Source organism: Limulus polyphemus, unplaced genomic scaffold (assembly GCF_000517525.1).
Source record: "Limulus polyphemus unplaced genomic scaffold, Limulus_polyphemus-2.1.2 Scaffold178, whole genome shotgun sequence".
Classification (NCBI taxonomy): Eukaryota; Metazoa; Arthropoda; class Merostomata; order Xiphosura; family Limulidae; genus Limulus; species Limulus polyphemus.
Window position 1 is genome coordinate 417,934 of NW_013665788.1, and position 22,404 is coordinate 440,337.

A 22,404-nucleotide genomic window follows, 5' to 3' on the forward strand; every position below is an offset into this window, starting at 1 on the left:
TTTCCTTTTGGTTAATTTGGATAAAATATATATATAAATCATACTTGTTTCTGAATCAGAAGTTGAAAATAGACTTGATAATAAATATTAATATGAATGAATTGTTGAAAATAATTACCCTAAAAATTAAACATTTCACCAGCATGAAAATACTGTTAGATCAAGATCAAGTTACATTTGTTCTTCTTACCTCAATGTTTTAATAATATTTCAGTAATTTTCATTTTTCTTCTATTTTCAATGACAAAGAATTATTACTCGCTTTTTTATCTGTGATAAGATATTGTTATTTTCTCTTTCTGGTATCCATGACGAGAAATTGTTACCTCTCCTGTTTGATATCACGAAACATTGATACATTTTCTTCGTCATATCCGTGACAAGACATTGGTTCTATTGTTTTCTGATATTACAAAACATTGGTACATTTTCTTCCTCATATCCGTAACAAGACATTGTTCTATTTTCCTGATATCCATGATAAAACATCGTTGTTCTCACTTTTTAGTACCCTATGGAAAAATACTGTTACTCCTTCCCGACATCGCTGATAAGACATTGATACTTCATCTTCCCGATATCATCGATAAGAGATTATTACTTCTTTTCGATATCACTGACAAGAGATTGTTACTTCCTTTTCCCGATGTCATTGACAAGAGATTGTTACTTCCTCTTCCCGATATCAATGACAAGAGATTGTTACTTCCTCTTCTCGATATAACTGACAAGAGATTACTTCCTCTTCCCGATATCAATGATAAGAGATTGTTACTTCCTCTTCTTGATGTAACTGACAAGAGATTACTTCCTCTTCCCGATATCAATGACAAGAAATTCTTACTTCTTCCCGATTGCTGCTCTCTCCTCCTGGTATCCGTGAAAATACATTGATTTCTCGCTATCTGGTATGCATTAGAACACATTGTTGTGCTCTCTTCATTATATCAGGGAAATAAGTCGTTTATCTCATTCTGATATCCATGATAATATATTGATTCTATATCTTCCAAGTATCCAGTATAATGCATTGTTATTCTCTCCTTTCGTGTTATCCGTAACAAGATTTTGTTGATCTCTCTCACATTTTCATACTTTGTTAATCCTCTTTATCGATTCTCTGTCGAGATTCCTGACGAAACATTGCCATATAAACTGTCTACAAATGATTATAAACTATAAAGCATACAGCGCTGTCACCGTTATTGAAAATCTTATGAGAAATATCCTGTATTTGAACAAAAAAAGTAAAAACTTGCTGATAAAGTGTTTAAAATGATAATAGATCAGGATTATATATATATATATATATGTAACTGCTAAAAACGTTTTTCAATAAGTTTTGAAGGGGTATAAAAATGTTTAGTATGTTAAGCTTGGTCACCCTTATGACATTATTGTTTAAGTGAATGCTTTTAAGTGCATATCTTGTAAGAGTACTTATTTCTCTCGAATAGCAGTGTTAGTGATTTGGTGCAGTAATCTATAATGATTGCTTTTTAGAATATAATTGTGACATCTAAGGATTGAACCAATTTTTTATTGCCATTTATGATCTTTGTTATGTTTTTTATCGATATAAAAATAGTTTTGAACATTCTTATTAGCACTAACTGACATTTTTATGTATTTATTGTATTTTCATATATCGAGCACTTAATGAACGTAAATATATTTTTTGTATTGTAATAATTTTTCGTATAAAGTATTTCCGATTTGATAGTCAAAAGTTCTCTGACAATGTATATTAATTTTGGCTTTTTTTGTTTGATTGTAAAAATGTGATAACTTAAAAAAAAAAAAGCTACTTGAAATAAAAGTTGTGTCTGAGATGTGGTTTCATACAGTTATTTCATAAGTTATTTTCTCACGTAACCTTTACCAGAACATTTGTCTAAAATTTTCACCAGTTGTGAAATAGGATGCTAGAAACTATAACAGGTGAAAGGTGAATTTCTCGTAGAATATTTCTATCATGCAAATTACCAGCTAATTTGAAAAAAAAACAAAACAAAAAACAATCGTCAACGTTTTCTGAAAGCACATATTTTGCCAAACAAAGCTCTAAGTTTCTATGAGATTTTTTTGTTCCCAGAAAGATAGTTCAATGATACATAGCTAGATAGAAAGAAAGATGGATAAGTACACGTATTGATACATTCATGGTGTTAGGAGAACACGTATGTTCAAGAAATCAGTTTGACACAAAGATGCGAAACTCTTCAATCGAACGTTTCGAAAGGTGGACATTTCTTCTTCAGAGGCAAATTGAGGAAGAAAAGGCCACCTTTTAAAGGCGTTCGGGTTAAAGGGTTTCGTATTTTTGTGTCACATGTATCGGTAAATAGGCAGACGGACATAGAATGAGGTTGGACAAATGTAAAGATTTATAATTAAATAGATATAAATTAATTGAAACATAGTATGACAGATCGATAGCCTACAACTGGTAGAACTTCAAGAACAAAAATCAACAGTGGCAGGAAGACCATCATGTGTGATCAAGTAACATCACATATTGAGTCACGTTGTGAAACAAAAGCACTAAAATAACTGCAAGAAAAACATGCTCAAAATTCAACGGTGAACGTCAGCAGCATGTAAAAGAGAAACCCGTTGTGCGATGCGAGCTCAGTCATCTGAGATATCATGGTACGATTTTACAGAGGACATTCATAATTCCACGAAACACACACGAATGCTATGGTGTAATGATCACAAGCAATGAACTCGGAAACAGTGATGAAACGTAATTTGGGCGAATGAGTCAACACTTTTCCATTTCTCATCAAACAGACGTGCTTAAATGTAAATACAACTAAAGAAAACGTACAGCGCGAGTGTTGGGCTCCACCTGGTACAGATGGTTTTTACCACGGTTTAAGCTGTATTTTATTGTAATGAACAGGCACTGAACTGACAGATAAATATCAATTAGTCACTACAAAAACATCCTAGACCGGGTTAATCCTATTTTTCAGAACCTTTATCCCTCTTATGACGTGTATTTCAAGTTAGCAGTGCGCCTATCTACAACTTCAGAAGTATTGCATAAGAAAATACAAATAAAACTGAACAGAATGTAGAACTAAACTGATTTATACTTAAATATTATAACATGAATAACATACAATATTAAATAAAATTTGAAATGAGGAAGCTTTAAGTCTAATCTGGCTTTCCCACTCACCAGATCTTAGTCACATTGGACCGTAATAATGTATTCTTAAAATCAGACTTTGAAATGGCTTTTCTGCTTGGAGAATAGTCTTACTGAGAAAAAGAGATTTTTGTTGTTTGTTATTAAGCACAAATCTATACAAAGGGCTATCTGTGCTCTGCCCACCATGGGTATCGAAACCTGGTTTATAGCAGTATAAGTCCGCAGAAATACCGCTGTGCAACTGAGGGGCGAGAAAAAGAGATGATATTATTCATGAACTTGTCAAAACGTTCTTGCTTCATTGCCAAGCCAAAGTAATTTTGGAGACTCGTGATGGATGGTCTTGCTTCATTGCTAAGCCAAAGTAATTTTGGAGACTCGAGATGGATGGTCTTGCTTCACTGCTAAGCCAAAGTAATTTTGGAGACTCGTGATGGATGGTCTTGCTTCATTGCTAAGCCAAATGCTTTTTAAAAATGCGTATTTAGAATTTAGCAAATCACAGTGAATTACAGTGACACGGCAAAGTTTTTACTATGATTTTCTTATTTTCTGATTATATGAAGATATATAATGACTTTAACAATTATTTCACATTAATTATAAAATGATATCTTACGATACTGGAGGAAAAACTAGTGATTAAACTGTGATTCACAAATTAATTTAGTAGGCATATAAGATTAAAACAATAAACTAGTTTGTGAGCCAATTAATTTCAAACTTTAAAATGTGATCCAATAATTACCTTTTAGATGCATAGTTTTTGAATTTTTTATATCCACCTTATAACACCATTTATTAATTTATTTCAAAACAAAATTTAAATATGTATCTAATCATTCAACAAATAAATGTTTTACAATGCTCTAACAATCAAATTAATATATCAGGTTGTCTACTGTACATGGTTAAACCGAAACGTTCGCGAAGATCATTGAACTTTCTTGCAAGAGTATCGATACTAGTTTAAATCATTTAAATTTTAGCGGTTCCCAGTTATTCTTTCTTTTTTACAAGTACAAACTTTTAGCTCAGAGCTCCGTCATCTCTTGATCGATTTGAGATCTAATTACAATTTTCGACTCAGGAGGCCAAACCCTTTCGATTGATGTATTTGACCACGCCCAAAGTCTCATAGATTAATTTATTATAATCCTGCCTAAAATAATTTCAATTTGAGGGTAGGCTGGTAGAGATTCTGATGAGTAATAAAATCGAATCGGGTATACGTGCGCCCCATGTTTGATATAGCTGGCGCACAAAAATATAGCTAATAAAAAGGGTTTGTTTGTAGTTAAGCGCAAAGCTGCACAATGGGCTATCGGTGCTCTGCCCACCACGAGTATCGAAACCCGGTTTCTAGCATTTTAAGTCAGCAGACATGCCACTGGGGGAGGAGAAATAAAAAGGGAAACAAAGGTCTCATTGATTAATTTACTGTAGTCCTGCTTAAAAGAATTTCAAGTGCCGCGACTATTGAGGATTCCCTCTTGTTACATTTTGCTAGCATCTTAATATGTTTCAAACCTAAAGAGAACTATTTCATAATAAGCGTAGTGTCGGTAAGTTTTCTTTTTTACACTCAAAATAAATAGGACCGTATAAATAGTGTATGAATAAGTTTATAATATTATCCAAGACAATAAAACTTGTTGCTGGTTTCTAAAATGTTTGTTTATTTTTTTATTGGTTGAATACCAGTGCTTAATCTAACTGTATTTTCCCTTATGCTTTTAAACATCAGGTTCTAGCTGTTGAATAAAGCTAGATGGTTAGGACACTCGACTCACAATCTGCGGATCATGAGATTGAAACCCGTCGCCGAACATGCTCGCCTTTTCAACCATGGGGCCGTTTTAATGTGATTTTAAATCCCATTATCCGTTGGTAACGAGTATATATATATAGAGTTTGACAGTTGGTGGTGCTGACTAGCTGCTTTCACTATAATCTATCACTTCCAAATTAGGGACGGCCGGCGCAGACATCCGTCGAGTAGCTTGGCGCAACAAATAAACAACATGTTAAATATTTTCTTCCAGTAAAAGAGATATAATATTATTGTTATTTCTTTCACTTCACTAATCACAGCCAATATCTTATTTGCATTCTGTTTTAAAATGTTTACAGAATAACAATATTTAAACAACAGGAGTTAGCCACTCAGCTTCATTTAGTGAAATCAAAAAGCAATTTAACACCATTTGTTTGAACTGCATAGTGAAAATAGAAGAACGTGGTATACTGTTTATGCTGATCACGAAGTAATCTAAAACAATTTCTTGAACAGGTTTAAGTGTACTAAAATGTTATTTACAGTAATTACTTCATATCAGAGTTTCCTTCTTAGTTAAGTGAAAGATGATCTTTCCTAGAAGCACGTTTTCTATTCTTCTTTACTGTTCAACAGAGATTTCTATCTCATTCTGGTAAAAATAAGACTCATTACCTGAACAAAAAATATTCGGTTTCTTGGTTGATTATATTGCTGTTGACCTGTAACAGTGAGCAAGTTTTTGTCTTCTTCCATTACATGAAACCTACATTATGCAGAACTAAAACAAAGAAAAGTTTGGTGAACTTTTCTACCATCTTTCTCACCTTTAGAGGTTAAAATTATTATCCCAGTTTTCATAAACTTTTATCTGATGAAATAGGATTTTTTCAGATCTTAATCTATTCTAATAGAAATATGCCATGAAATAATAATTTAAATTAATCACTTTAAACATTTTTTTATGTCTGTTATGCTACACTGCTCAAAATAATTAAGAGTTATTAGAGCTTTCTAAACTGGCTACGACAAGACATAAACAATGTTAGCCATTCCTAAGTTAATTTTCATGCAAGATAAGTTTTAGGTGACCAGTCATGGGATTTAAAATGCAACCGTACACTATTAAGTTTGTGTCCATGAATACTGATTTGGTATTGCAGATTTTGTAGCTCAAGAAATGATTAGAAAATGTTCGTTAACAAAGGGTATAACCACTTCGTAAGTTATACATTGACGTAAAAAGTTGAAAATAGTGATTCAGTGGGAAATATGGCTCATTCTTCCATCATATTGCTTCCGGTTTATCAGTTCTGCTGGAAGGCGAATCATTTTGTGCCAAGCATTCTTAAATTCTCATACGTGCTCAATCAGATTTTAGTTCGGTCAGGGTGTTGTCATGTCCATTCTCTCGAACCCTTTTCTTCCAGAAAATTGCTAAGCTTCTGAACATGATAGGAGTGAACGTTGTCATCCATATAATCTATCAGAAGAAAATTCTGACCAAATAAATATAGTAACACTGATGGCTGTAAGTCTGTATTCCTATATCGTATAGCATTCATAGTGCTATGTCATAGCACATAAAGGTCAGTGTTGCTATCACTGTTAATCCCTTCCCAAATCAGTATGTCAAAAATCACCATATGCGTGTATATCGTCCATAAAATGAGAAATGGATCTAGTCTTTGTAACTCTCCAAATGTGAACGTGTCGTGTATTTGGCTGAAATGTGAAGCACGATTCATCTGTGGCCAATACAATCTCCCACATGTTCTTGACACAACTGAAGACGAGTTGTTTTGTAACGATGACGTAGAATATCCATATCATCGTCCTTCTAGCAGAAAGGTCAACATTTATGTAACCTGTTTCTGACCTCTTGAATGATGATTTGTTACTTTGAGTTTTGACTCAGTGTTTCCGACCCAGTATTGTCAAATAGCTGCCGTCTTGCGGGAGTTTGAGAATGGTTTAACCTATCCATGTTTTCATCCAACTGCATTGACGTTCTAAAAGTGAGTCCACATTCTGCTAATCACACTTTGAGGATTGTTTGTTATTAAGCACAAAGCTACACAAAAGGCTATCTGTGCTCTGCCCACCACGGGTATCGAAATTCGGTTTCTAGCAGTATAAGTCTGCAGACATATCACTGTGCCACTGGGGGGGGGGGGCACACTTTGAGATACTAGTAGTACTCTCGAACGACTTCGTGTGTTTGACCAGTTTCTAACCAACTTATTCCCCCAACATCATGGGAATGTCCAAATATCTGTGTTGGAGTCCTGACATGTTTCACTACCAAGCTGGTTCTCTTTTCACACTCGCCTGCTATTGTTAAAAGTTCTACATAAGAACACTGTTGTTTTTTTTACTTTTTTATATCAGTGAAATGTGCATGTCAGATTACATGGAAGGCCACTTGACACTTTTTTTTAATAAGACTTAACTCAAAGATGTTGTTGGCATTATTGAATAACAATAGTCGTGCATTGCCATTGCCAGAATATAGAAAAACTCTAATTTTCCCTTAATTATTTTGGGCAGTGTCCTTATTAGTTGGTGCAGCAACCATTCTGAAGGTTCGTTTTTTAGATAAAAACTGAGATAATGCAGAATTTTAATTACCCGTGTGCATCCAAACATAATAAAGAAATTTATCAAAGGGTGATTTATAGATCAAACTCTAACTTATACAGTATAGGAACGTAATTAAGACGGGTTCTTACTGGTTTGGTTTTAATTTCGCGTAAAGCTACATGAGGGCTATCTGCTTTAGCCGTCCATAATTTAGCAATGAAGAACTATCACCACCCACTGTTGGGCCACTCTTTTACCAATGAATAGTTGGATTGACCGTCACATAATAACGCCCCCACGGCTGAAAGGGCGAGCATATTGGGTGGGATGGGGATTCGAACCCGCGACCCTCAGATTGCGAGTGAATCGCCCCTAACCACCTGGCCATGCTGGGTTCTTATCAGGACAGGTTTTTATTTTGTTATTGATAAATGTCTCTAACTCTGAATATGTTTTGATCATCTGCTCTGTCAATGATCTTGACAAATCACATAATACTGATTATAACAAATTTGCCAAATTATACCAGTTGGTAAGATTATATAAAGGTGTAGTATATGTGTGTTGCTATATTATTGTATATCAAACAAATCTCCTGTGCATTCTTATACATAGTGAAACGACTTTAGAGCCTTACCACGTTGTTACAGTCTATTTCACCACATTTGATCATGCTCTATGTGACTACCGTATTGATGTTCTTGTTTTATCACAAAGCTACACAATGGGCTTACTGCATTCTATCCACCGCAGGGAAGCAAGCCCCAGATTTTAGCGTTGCATGTTTGTAAACTTACAGCTGATCCATAGTGGGATAGCAATCGTGCATCTTAATAATAGCTCTACATGGTAGTTTTCTTTTCAAAAGGCTCCGTCGTGTAGTTGTCATGTCCAAAGCACAATAGTCCTTCCTGAAGGCTTTTCATAAGCTATATAGTGTGCTATATACATTTCAACATTCTGATCACACAGAAATCCAGTGATTTCACTAGTGTTTCTTTCGTATGGAATAGCATTAAAGTGTTTGTGAAATTAGGTGGCTGATTGGACAAAACAACAATCACACAGATAAGTGATACATTTCTGATAAATGAACTGCTACACCAGTTTCCTTGGAGCCCCAGTGATGATACCAGCACTGAAATTAAAGATATAAAGGAAGGCATAAGAAACCTTAAGAGAGTGATTGGTTGTTTTTAGCTCCAATTATCACAAAGAAGGAAGGAATGTCAAGATTCAGCTACATGATACAAAATAAGGTCTTACATCATATTATTGATGATTTGTGGCCAATTTCTCCAAAGATACCAGTTTCGCTGTCTACAGTGACTGACTGAGGCTGATGTGTCATTTATTTGAATGCATGAATGTGAACATGTATTCCAACCCATGAAAAATGCTGTTTGAAACACTAGTGCTTGCTTATATTTGACAGGACTGCCAATTAATTTTGGATACAGACACCATTGGCAGTATAAATGGACCACATCTGCCACAGTTACAGGACAATATGGAGTATGTAATCATGTATAGAATTTGTAGATTAATTACTCCTGAATGTATGCAATTGCTTGCAGTTGTAGTATTTATCAAATATTGCCACCACTATTTTACGTGGACCCATGTGTCACCAAAATGGATGATGAACAACAAATGCCCAAAAGTTATAAGGTATGACTGTGTATCAGATAAAGATGCTGCGAGATCACAACTTCACTGTGCAACACTACCTGTGTCAGCAGCAAGAAAATGCTAACAGATTATCTTGTCAGCCAGTAAGATCATCTCTATTCACTGAATATTTAGATCCTGGACACCATGCAGTGGTGAAAGATAATGAAGAAGCAGTGATGATAAATTGTGAATTCTGCATTTGGATAAACACAACAAATGATCAATCAGAAACACAACTAAAGGACTCATATACAGTTTGGTCTTTACATGTCACGAAGTAAGGTGAAATTAGGACTGTTATAAACTGATAAATGAAGTACTAACAAGTGTATTAACATTTAGCATTTGTATAGTCAGTTTGCAGGATGACTTGTATTGTCATTATGAACAGTGTGTTAGTTAACCCATAATGAAGCAAGTATAAACCCATAGCTTTTTATAGTGGGGAATATTTTACATAATTTAAGGTCTGGAGAGTATTAGGAACTGTCAAGCACTATTTTAAATTTTTATAAGTGTTGTTTTTTGCCACATTCACTTAAAAATGTCAAGTAACAGTGTAGACTTTATACCAAGAGTTTGTTACCAAGATAAGAGAAACTGTAACAAGGAAAAATTCCAACAGAAAGTGACAGGTCCTCCCATTGAGAGAATTGCCCTGATGTTCTATCTGAGTCTGACAAAGATAACTGGTATAAGTTGGTTATTATCAATTACTTCCCCAATTAAGCCAAAACGAATTCATTGGTTGACATATTAGCATGATCTCTCAGCTGACTGAACAATGGATAATAAGATTCAGATCAAGAAGTTAACTTTAATAACTAGTTGTTTGCTGAAGGATTAACTAAATGGGTATTGCAGACTTTCGTGCACACACTTGCTAAGTTTGCAAACCCCAACCAGATTAATTGCGATGAACACCAACTATGATGATATAGCATGTAACACAGCAATAGTTAACTGATAGTTTTTCATATATCCTAATGTTTGATACAAAGCATAGATCACAGAGCATCTGATGTATGGCCTTCCAACCAGTACACAAGGTATCTGTACAAACATGAAGAATGGCTGTGTTCTGCATTAGTTAATGTGCATGAACTTGCGTGTCAGTTGTTCATCAGAAAAAATATTGCAACAAAACAGTAACAGAACAAAAGTTCAAGCATGGTGACTGAGTTTGAGTATGATATGAACCTTCAGAATGTAAGCAATTTGGTTATTGCTAGACTGGTCTGTTGACAGATGAACTATGATACATAGCTGTTGCAAAATGAAGTGTATTGACCATACCAACAAGATTAACCCTTTTTGGACTGAAGTAGTGTAACTGATATCCCATGTTCTTTTTATTCTCACAGTAAATGCACTTAAACAAAAATGCATGTAACTAGGTACAAACTTTCTAAATAGTGTGTGGATTTTGCCTGGAAAAACTAACAAAATCTGATTTAGTATTTGTATCCTATTTTGGAATACTTTTTTGTAAATAACAATAAAGATACTTATTGATCAGAAATTCCATTTTACATATGCAATCAAATTTGACTTTGTTGATGTTCATTAGTTATTTCTTTTTACACTTTATTGTGCTCATTAGCCTCCCTACTGTACGATTGATAAATATTTACTAGTGAATAATGACATCATCTTTCAATAAAGTAACACTGTAGTAGCATTATATTTTGCTAACAATATTATTGGTTAAGATAAATTTATAAAAATAATTTTTCTAGAGTAAATGCCTTTTCCGATTTGGCAAAGCAGGATTATAATTAATGATACTTGTCATAATATAGTAGTATTTGGTCTATTATGTTTTTTAACACTGCATTTTTTATCTAGTCCCTTAGAGATTTTCAAGAAGTAGATGAATGTATAAAATAATATTCCAAATACACTACATTCCCCACATCCATTGCTGAGGACAGGTTTCATTCAATCCAGAGCTCATCAAGGCCAACTGGGAAACAATAAACACAGTAGTGGTTGGAATATTATCTATATAAGCCATTTGTTACGACAACAGTTGTTATGGGGTGAGTGCCTTTTCCAAGCTGTTGACGCGTGATTATAATTAATTATGCTTGTCATATGATATTAGTATAAGATCTGATGAACTCTAGATTGAGCGACATGCATCGTCAGTAATGGATATGACGAACATATTGTGGTTGGAATACTATTATTATTATACACTTTTCTAATTCATAAATGCCCCCAATATCTGAGCAGTAAAACTCTGGAGTTATGACAATAAAAATCCTGTTTTGATAACTGTGGTGGACGATTGTGTAGCTTTGTGCTTAAAAAGAAACAAGCAAACAAACTATAAGCTTGAAAATTTCAGAAACAATGACAATTAGTTTGGTTAGTAACTTTATTATTTTCTGTTTAAGTTTTTTAAAGTTAGAGAAGAAATTTATTTTTTATGTACTCTTCCTGTTAGTGTAACATTTTTCTAAACTGTAATGTTTTCCAAACATTAAATATGTGACATCTAATTAAACATTAAGAACTTGCCTAACCTAGTTTATTATCTTTACACAAGATAAAAGTCACAACATAGAAAGATAAAAAAAAAAGTAATTATATTATCTCTGGTCAAAAGATTAAAAATACTCTGAAATCTCACAAGATCTGCTACCTGATAAGCATCAACATAATAATCTTTTATCAATTAAAATATTGCAAATGACTGGCATATTTAGGATATTTATATTCATACAAAAGATTCTGGAAGATATTCAAGACACTTGAATACTATTTCTTGTACTATTTAAATATGCACCATCTTCAGTGAAATTGTCATTGTTCCACTGTTTACAGTTACATGTTGCAAGAGACAATACTACTGAAACTGGTTACAAATTTAGTTCAACCTGAACAGGTCATTGACACAGCACCATCTATGGAAACAGGAACTTCAACAGCAGAGAAAAAATTATAACACCAGTAATTCATTAAGCTTTGATACTTGAGGTACATCAGTTTAAGGCACTCAAATGTTTGTTACAATCGTACAAAATTCAGAATTCCAGCTAAGTTGTTCAAATTGTATTAAAACAGTTCCATGTACTCAAGTGAAGTTCTCAACCTGAGACTGATCTACGATGATTATACAAATTTCTATCTCCACTCAAAATGAAAGTTAAAATATAATAATAAAACAAATATATAAAGTATTTCCTAGAGATTGTTACTTGTTAGACTGTAGTTAACATTACTCAAACATAGATCATAATGATACGTGCATTTAAAGATATAACAATGTATTATGTCATATAAAATTGTTTACATTATTTAGACTAAATAAAAACTTTGTTTTCCCACATACTTTCCTCCACTTCAGGTTACTGGATTGACTTAACAAGGTACAGCAGTTGAATCATTTTCATGAAATATAGCATACTAGAACCATTAAAATTCTAGATGTATTAACATACATTTTAAGATACAGATCTACTGATACACGTCTGAAAAACCTAAACTGTCTTTTCATACCTTCTATGCATGAAACACAGATCTGCCTACTATGAATTATCATGTTTGTAACTAACAGTGACACAATTTATAGTACATGCTCATGGAGAAAACATGATGAGCAACTTCTATGAAAACAGTAAAAATACAACACTACTACAAAAAAGTAAAAATATAATAGCTAAATATTAAAACTACCTATGCTTTAATAAATAAATATTAAAACAATATTTTCATAGTAAGAAAGTACGCTTGAAACTTTACATTCTAGTCACAGCTGCTGAAAATATTGCAAGCAAACAAAATGTGATTTAAAGTAACTTGTGATCACAGAAATATAAAAAAATTCTTATCAAAGTGATCTTAAGATTATCATTAAAATTCATCTCAACTCTGGATATAGTTAAAAGTTTTAAAATTATATAAAAAAAAGCAATACAATGATTAAATATTGTTTGGTTCACAAAAACACAAACTCCACATTGTTAGACATAATGACCACAAATATTGTTTAAGCATTTAAAACAAAATCCATTCTGCAACATGAAGCATAATATTCATCAAATGGAGTTTTTGTATTTTGTAAATAGGTTGTAGAGAACTCGCAAAGTTGATTTTAAGTCCAAATTCACAATATCTAAAAGAAAGAAAAAGAGGACTATACAGTTAAGACAAACCAAACTTATGAATGGACACAGTGAAATATGAAGATGATTTACAAATACAAAATAATAAAAATATACATACAGCAGGGTAAAGCTAGCTATTTATCTAATTTTTCCAAAAGTTAGTAGATAAATGAAATATAAACTGTAAAGTAAATGTGAAATGTTATTAAAATTCAAAAACCTATGAATCTTTATGTGTTGTTTAAAATATTTTTTAAAATCTAATTTATTTTACTCAGAACAAATTTTAACAATACATTAGGCACTTTTTGTTTGTACATTCTACATGCACCTATGCTAAAAATATCATTATTCTGAAAAAATAAAAGCTATCTTTAATATTTATAATAGCCCAAGATTTCATGTGGCAGCTTTGCCAAGGGCACATATTAAATAATTAAATGATGTTTCAGTTTTGTTCTGTTGAATTTTTTTCGCAAACAAATATTTGATTTATCAAAATAAACCAAGAAATATAAAAAAATTACTGTGCTTCTATGTAGATTAGTAGTTTGATGCATAGGATTAGTTGCAATAGCTATAGCAATAATACTTTTTTGCAGCTCTTGTTTTCACATTTTAAAGGGTATCTAACTTCAATTTTAGGTATGAGTTTTTTGATGACCAGAGTTTATTTTAGTCTGATATATTATTTGCTGTTGAAACAACAAAGTTCAATATGTATGTTCTTTAAAGTCAGTATTGAACTTTTTTTCAAGATAAAGATCACAATTAATAAACTTCAACACTGCTACTTTCTGTATTGATATGTTTGTTCTCGTTGTGGATGAGATTATGTGGGATCAACCACGCATCATTTAGAACAGTGTACAAAAGAGTATCTGGAGCCTAGTATTGGTAATTGTTTAAATATCTACAAACATCCACATCATGAACATGATGGAACTGGTGCTGAAAAGAACTTTGCCGTAATATGCAGTTCCATCAATGAACAAGATGTTCAGACAAAAAAAACTCAGACAATTAAAAAATGTAAACCTAAGTTAAACTGAAACTCATCAGCAATAGAAACTTTAAACTTACAGCTAACATCAATACTCCTACTCAAGGATAGTCATTACAGGTATAAAGTTTACACCAGTAGAAACTGCCTAGCTTGGCAGTGATTGTCTTACGACAGGACTTTCTCATATGTGGCATCCAACCACTTCCTCTGTCATGTATTTAGGCTAAGCTAACTCATTCAAAGTTTCACATTTACCACCCTATTTTTTCACTTTAATGTCATCAGTATTAAGAGAGAAATATTTAATAGATATGTGTTTATCTTAGTTGTACTTTCATTGTAATTTAAGTTAATACACTCATGAAAAATAATCATTCTTTTAGAAAGTTCCTGTATTCTGGCACTTGAAAACATTCCTCAGGTTCACAGACAGCAACTGGTTTCAGTTATGCTGTGCTGAGTTTCTAAGGTTTAGTTTGATAAATCACACAATTTATTACACTGAAATAACTTTTCTACCTATCCTGATTTAGCTATTTCCATGTGGATTTGCTATAAAAAAACCTTTTTTCTTGGAAATTTATTTCAAATATATATATATATATATATGTATGTCTTTGTATATCAGAAAAAAAAAATTATATGTCAAAATTTTGAGCTTTTCAAGCTGATTTGCCACAGTAGTTATTTTAACACTACTAATCACTGTACTTCTATAACAACAGTAATAATGTTGATCAAAGCCAATTTTGACATTTGGGTTTAATATTCTAATTAACAGCTTTATAAATGGTGTATTTGTGTCTGAGAAATATTACAGTATCCCTGTTTTCATATGGTTTGATAAACAGGCAAATCAGTAAGGAATAATACATGTATCACACTATCAACAAGGAAAATTTAACAGCCTTCAAAATTAGACTAGATAAAAATAATTCCATACAAAATAGTATTTCTAAGTATTAAAGAGCCATAATCTTAACAGTGAATCAAAAATCTGTTTATGATGGAATTTTTTGCCTAAAATTATAATAAATTTTTACCTTCAGGCCGGGCTTTTGGTTTGGCTAAACCGGCATCCATCATCAGCTCAAAAGCAAAAGCAACGTTATGTACTTTCTGGTCAAAATCTGTTGGTGTTAGATTAAAAGAGTATAATGGAACAAAATAATCCTCCAAGAGCCCCATCAAAAGAGTCAAGTACACCCCATCATGGAACTGTAAAAAGTAGATGTCACTAATTAGTGGCAATTACTCATGTAGTACTTCATCATTCCAATGAAGAAGTTCAAAAAAAGATCTCCTCACAAAATTACAAAGTTATCAAAATTTCTAGTCTCAACTCTACATATCTTTAGCCCATCATTAATCCCATCATGTGAGACAAAAAGATTTAATAATGCAACCATAAAAAATTTTTTCTAATTCTAATTCACATATCTTTTAATTTTACATTATTTTCATTTACTAAAATAAAAACTATCATGTAACCAAAAAAATATACCACTTCTGATTACATCATCATCGTGGCAAGGATTTAGGATTGAAGACCTGGACTGCTCAGAAATTTCCTTTCACTTTCGGATTCTACTTTACAAACTCTCATGGAACAAAAGAAATTACTTACTGTACATAAGTGTTAAACCAAACCATAAATGCATAATAAACTATATTACTAAAGTGCATTACATACATTACAGTGATCATATAAATATATATATATATACAACAAATACTTCACATTAAACTTACCTGATTATCTAAATCTGTAACATCCAGGTTAATTCTGTTCAAGTATTTGTTGACAAATGTGACCAATGACTAAAAAGTAAGAATACAATATTTCAAGTCTGATGGATGAAAACAATGTAAGTTAATGAAAGTCAAAGCATAAATGTTAATGAAGGAAAACTATACGAATCATATTATACAAGCATGCTGAAATTTCCCTTTAAAATGAGTTTAACAGATATGTTAATACCCAGTCTGCAAGTCAGGGAGTCATGTTTGGTGGTTTGATTCACATACAAAGCTTTTCAGTACTCTCATATTTTTGTTTTTAATTCTGAAAAGAGATTAGAACTCCTTGCAATATCTGCAATCTTTATTTCCCACCAATGTAGCTAAATTTGCACTAACTTCCAGGTTATAAGGGAGCAAAACTTGTACTCTAATCCAAACTCCCACTCAATACACAGTAGTGACCACGTATGTTGTGCAATAAAAGATCTAATTCCTCAGCTCTATAAAACCATTTTCTTCTCTCAATAGAAATGGGCTGAGAAAGATTCAATGATGGTTGCTTGCTGTTATACGATGACTAATTAACAGTATCTAATTGAATATTGTACACTTCTTCTATTTGGTGCAAGAAAAACAAAGTCTGGCCAACCCCTGAACTCCATATCTTCATGGTCAAACACCATTGATATGCGGGTTCTTCTGGGAGTAGATTCTTTTTTTTGTGATTATCAAGCATTTTATCAGAATACATCTTTATATTATAACTTGAATACCATAAACCATGACACCCTCTGTATCCCACCTAATCATCTAAATTTGGAGTCATTGATTCATAGACTGTATACTAAATAAATAAACATCTAGTTCTTCAAAAATTAATATTTCAAAACATAAACAGAGAAAAAAAAATTTAATTATTATCACACCAAAAACATATTCAACATTACTTTTGTAATAAAATTTTGTAACATCAACCAAGTTAGCTAGGGTGATGAAAATTTATACAACTAGAAACTGTAGGTATAAGCTAGTCATAGTATAGAATTTGTTATTCAGTACAAGCAAACATATGGCATTTTTCAAACTATACCACTACAAACTGAAAAACAAAAAGTACTAAATCTAGTTTTATAGCCTCAAATAAAGTCTCTGCAAAACGTCTAACTGACTCTTTCTGTCTCATAGTAAAGTATCTCAGTGGAGAGCAACAGTCAATTAAAATATGAATACTAGTTTAACTTGTTTAACTCTTTCATTACCATGTTTATAAGAAAACAAACTCTTCTGTGTCAAGTTTATTTCTAGATACTCAACAGGAAAACAATAAGACATGTTTTAATATTTCATTACTTATCTGAAAATGGTAAACTTCCCAAAGTTTACCAGATCTCTTTATAGTTGGCACAAAATTCAAATGCAAGAGGGAAACAAGTATGCATTTGTGAGAAAATGACAATAAAAATTGAGCAGCATTTAAAGTTTTTTTATTGGCTATACATCCAACAGCACAGTTGAAACATTTCATTTGCTAATACAGTGACCTGGCATATGAACACCTCTGAAACCAGTGTTACTGTCTGAAATTCCCAAAATATTTCCACACCTGTGGCATACATAACGCCATTGAACATGAGTCCTTTGGAGTATGGAAAAAGCAAAGCTACCAGGTGCTAATGGACCTGTTTTTGCTCATTTTTGTGTTTGTGTTGTATTGCAGTTTGACATAATCAGTGTCAACTTTATGGTAGAACAACTCATTTTATTATGTCAGGGTACTGTAACAAGAAATTCAAAAACGATAAACAAAATCATTAGCTACTATTTAAATATTTTTTATACAGTTGCAAAAATATTCTCAAACACAAAATGGTTTGCAACCATGGCAACACAGTGGAAAGTTAAACATACTGAAAGAGGTTAGAAACTTGTGATAGAAGATCAACAATGCATGATATTTTACTCTATTTAACAAAAGCACATAGTTAACATTAGGATAAACATTTTGTAATGAACCACGCTACTTTTAATGGTAACTAAATAACTAAGAATTTTTATTACTTAGAGTGTATTATGCATACTTTAACCAGAAATGAGAATTGTCAATGGTGAAAAGAAAAGTATGATCCACGAATGAGGTCATGAATTACTGATGAAAGCAAAAGCCAAGAGAGAGAGCACAACCACTCTTGGAGCAAAAAAATGGACTTAGAGGATGACTATTAAATAACAATGTTTAAAAATTTATTTTTTTTACAAATTTTAACAAATTTATACACAAAAAAAATTACAACTTTAGGATAAATTCAGCCAATGTTAACCAAAAAATTAGTTCCTCAACTTTCATAGCCACTTCTTCTAAAGCCTGTCTGTTTCTTTCTTTCTGCCATCTCTATATCATCTAAAACAATCTTCATTGCATTTTATTCCAGGTATCAATTTTGCTCTTAAGTTACTGGTCTGCAAGGTGGTACAGTATGATTTTCAGCTTCTTCCTTAACAATGGCATCTTTCACTACCTTATACTTGCTTGCAAGCAGCTATCAAAACTACAAACCTATCTTTCATCATGAAATCAAACACTGGAATATCCCTTTTAAAGTATTTCACTACACTTGTATTTGATCTTCTAAGTGCATGTTTCATATACATCACATATACTTATATTTATCATTGACAACTTGGCATTTATAATGTTAACCATAATATTAAATGTCGATTTGATTACAAAAACCATGAAATATTGAAAAGCATAGCATCACTACTTCTGATAATGCTGAATACCTGCTGCATTGAAATACTTGAGACCACCATACAAAAACCTTATCTTCTACATTTTAAGTATTTTCACTATAACTTGGAATCAACTTGAAACACTAGAATCTCTTTTTGAACAATTTTCATTTCATCATGTTAAAGTATATGGCAAAAATATTTTGTAAACAACTTCATAAGGCCTTTCGATTCAAATATTACCCCCTAAAATCAGGATCTATACAAAAGAGTTACATCTATAAGGAGTCATTCAGTGGCAATATATATATATATATATATATATATATATACTGGGCACTCTGTGAGTATACAGTAATTGCCAGTATTTTAAAATCAGCCACAGACTTATTTAATATCTAATGGGTTTCCGCATTAAAATATGCATCACAGAGTTTCATACAGATGTCTTTTTTTTATATAGATCTAGTTCTTGAAGCTCCTTTAGGCTTTTTCTAGTTAGGTTTCAACTTGAATAAGGTTGGCCAAAAAAGGCTTCTAAGTACTAGGAATTGTGTCAAGAAACTGAAAAACCAATGTGTGTAAATGTTGAAATACAAAAACATAATTTTTAAGCTCATTTAATGCAAAAACTGAGCTATGTAATAGCTCAGAAATAATACCATTTTTCTTTCTTTGGATAAATAGCTTTGTGATTATTAATTCCTTGCATTTTTGTTACCTCTATGGAATCCAGTCTTATCAATACTAACATTATAGCAACTTTACATTTCACTGTTGTTTGATAACTCATAAGTAGCAGTAGGAAATCATAATCAATGAATTTTTTATGTTTATCTACATAAGTGGGTAACTGATTTAAAAGCTTATGGTTGTATCTCTCCACCATGGCATCAAAAGATGGATGAAAGGTTGTTGTCTTGGTCTTTTTGATTCCAAGAATCTGAAATTTTCCCACAAACAAGACTGATTCAAAGTTCCATTTCTGATCTGAGAAATTAGACACACCAAATCCTGAAATAAATTCATTGATGACTTTCCTTGCTAGAATTTCTGCTTCCTGGTTAGGAATATAATATGCTTCTGGCCATTTGGTGAAACAGTCCATCAGAACCATGATGTATTTATTCCCACTGTTACTCTGTGGTAAAGAAGCTAGTGCATTAACAACATTTCTCTCAAGTGGTGCTCCAACACAATACTGTTGTAGCTTAATGTGCTTTTTCTGTTGTGGATCTATTCACTCACAGCATAATTCACATGATTTACACCAATTCTCTATAGATCCCCAGTACCCAACCCAATAGAAGCATGCTCTTACACTCTCCAGTGTCATCTTAACACCTAAGTATCCAGCCATAGGAAGGTTGATGAGATGACAGAGTGATTTGAAGTGTAGAGAATGTGGAAATAATACATCAAGTTGATGTTTCCTGCATATCAAATCCTACTGTCAGCATAATGAATTCCATTATGCTCAGTAAATTTTTGTCTTCTGACTATATGGAGAGACTGTTTGCCACAAGAGATTTTTTTTGCATTATTCTTGATCCAATCTTGATCCATTGAATAATTGGTAAAAAATCTGTATCTTCTAACTGAGCATCTTTCAGTTGAGTATTGGACCATATTAGTTCTTCATCATCGCTTGTGGATGTCCTACCTTGGACTATACTGTGTTGTACTTTAGGTTGATCATCCTTACTATCTCATGCTTCCCTCTTTTTATAGTGTATATATTCTTCATTAACACACGATTTCTGAGATAATGCATCAACATTTGCTGTCAGGCATTCTGGATTGTGAAAATTCACAAGTCACTTCAGTTCTGCCAATTCCAGTCCATGTAACAATAACAAATTAATTTATTTCTTCAATAAAGTTTGCAGCTATTTCACTTTAACACAAGCTGTAGGCATAAACCACAAACGTCTCAATATAAACTGCAAAACTGATATTCATCTAACTCACAAATGCAAAGACTTGCTTGTAGAATTACAATCACAGATGCACTAACTCTCACTGTCAAGCTGGCTCTGAATTAATTCAATCATTAACTAAATTCTCACTAAATCTTGTATTTAAAATGTACCCTTATTACTACATTCTACACAAAAATTCTAGATTCTTAACAGAGCACTTTGTTATTTATATTAATTTTAATACAAAACTTTAACAACTGACTAGTTATGTAGTTTAATTGTGAAAGATCAGTACTTGAATATATGTATTATACATGTATATCGTTTTCTTTGTTTTTTAATTTGGAGCAAAGTTACTTGATGGCTATCTGCACCTGTTAACCCTAATTTTGAAGTGATAAACTAGAGGAAAGGCAGCTAGTCAATATTACCCACCATCAAGTCTTGAGCTACACCTTACCAAGTAATAGTGAAATTGACTGTCACATTATAAAACCCCAACATCTAGCCGAAAGGGCAAGAATATTTAGTGGCAAGTTTAAACTTTATGAATGACTTAAGGTAAAGTAGCTATACATTAAAATTTTACTAGAGCAAATCTTAAATTAGTTTTAAAAATATGAAATCAAAAAGTTTAAGACATAAAAACTTGGTTGGTATTTTAATACTGTTAACTTTTTTGTGTGTACTACAAACACAATTTCTCTTTGCATGCAGGTTTCATAGTGAAATTGAGTTATGTTTATCTTTACCTGTTTTTTTTTTGTCTGTCACAACCAATCAAAACACACTAAAATCAACTTACTAATATTCATGATGAAAGCTACAAGAAAACTAGTTACCTTTTTCACTACTTGTAATTTGTCAGGAGCATGGTCAAAGAGGGTGTCAAATGCATCTCTTTCTGTTAAGAAAAACAACATGAAATAAGTATCTACTACTTTAAAAACAATTACGTATATTCAAAAATTAATATATTTCTATAAATATTGCACCTGTTTTATTAAGTTATTTTACTAAATCTACACATGCTATGAACAATAATAAATCATTATTAATTCTTTAAGAACTATCAGTCAGGGAAATAACTAATGGCAATAAATTATTAGGTGTTATAAAAAATAAGAGAGCAAGATCTTCCCTAATGGTATTTAGCTAGAAAACCACTTCTAATAGCATGCTGCCCAGTTTTCTAAATTAATATTCAAAATAATCAGACACCATCAATTCAGTACTTCTTATTGCAAAAAGTATTTACATTCCAGCCAAAGATCCTGTCATAAGGTGTTTGGAGCTTGAAGTATGAATAAATAGTCTAAAACAAACTCCTTATTAAGCACTAAACAAAGTCACTTGAATATGGAAACAAAAACAATTAATAAAACATCAATAAATACCTTCAAACAATCTTTGTAACATCAATACACTACACTTAATAAACTTAAAATAAGACCCAAAACTCGAGCGCTTTTGAATAGTTGGCTATTCTTCTTCAGGAGAACAAAGAAGAATAAGAATAGTCAACTATTCGAAAGCGCTTGAGTTTTGGGTCTTATTTTAAGTTTATTACACTTTATATGTGATCCTTTGTGCTAACTCTTTTATCAAGATTAATACACTACACTTACATACTCTCCATCAATACTCTACACTTACATACTCTCCATCAATACTCTACACTTACAGTACTC

At 32.2% G+C, this 22,404-nt stretch overlaps 1 protein-coding gene across 1 annotated transcript in view; it reads right to left on the reverse strand.

Annotated features, from left to right (window-relative positions):
• Positions 1 to 13,243: 13,243 nt before the first annotated feature.
• Positions 13,244 to 22,404, reverse strand: part of LOC106478074 (beta-parvin-like) — a 44,001-nt gene continuing 34,840 nt past the window's right edge. The window contains exons 7-10 of the mRNA XM_022381610.1: positions 19,633 to 19,932; positions 16,071 to 16,139; positions 15,362 to 15,536; positions 13,244 to 13,320 (exon numbers count right to left, since the gene is read on the reverse strand). Coding sequence (XP_022237318.1) covers positions 13,244 to 13,320; positions 15,362 to 15,536; positions 16,071 to 16,139; positions 19,633 to 19,932 — 621 coding nt within the window. The remainder of the gene's footprint in view (positions 13,321 to 15,361; positions 15,537 to 16,070; positions 16,140 to 19,632; positions 19,933 to 22,404) is intronic.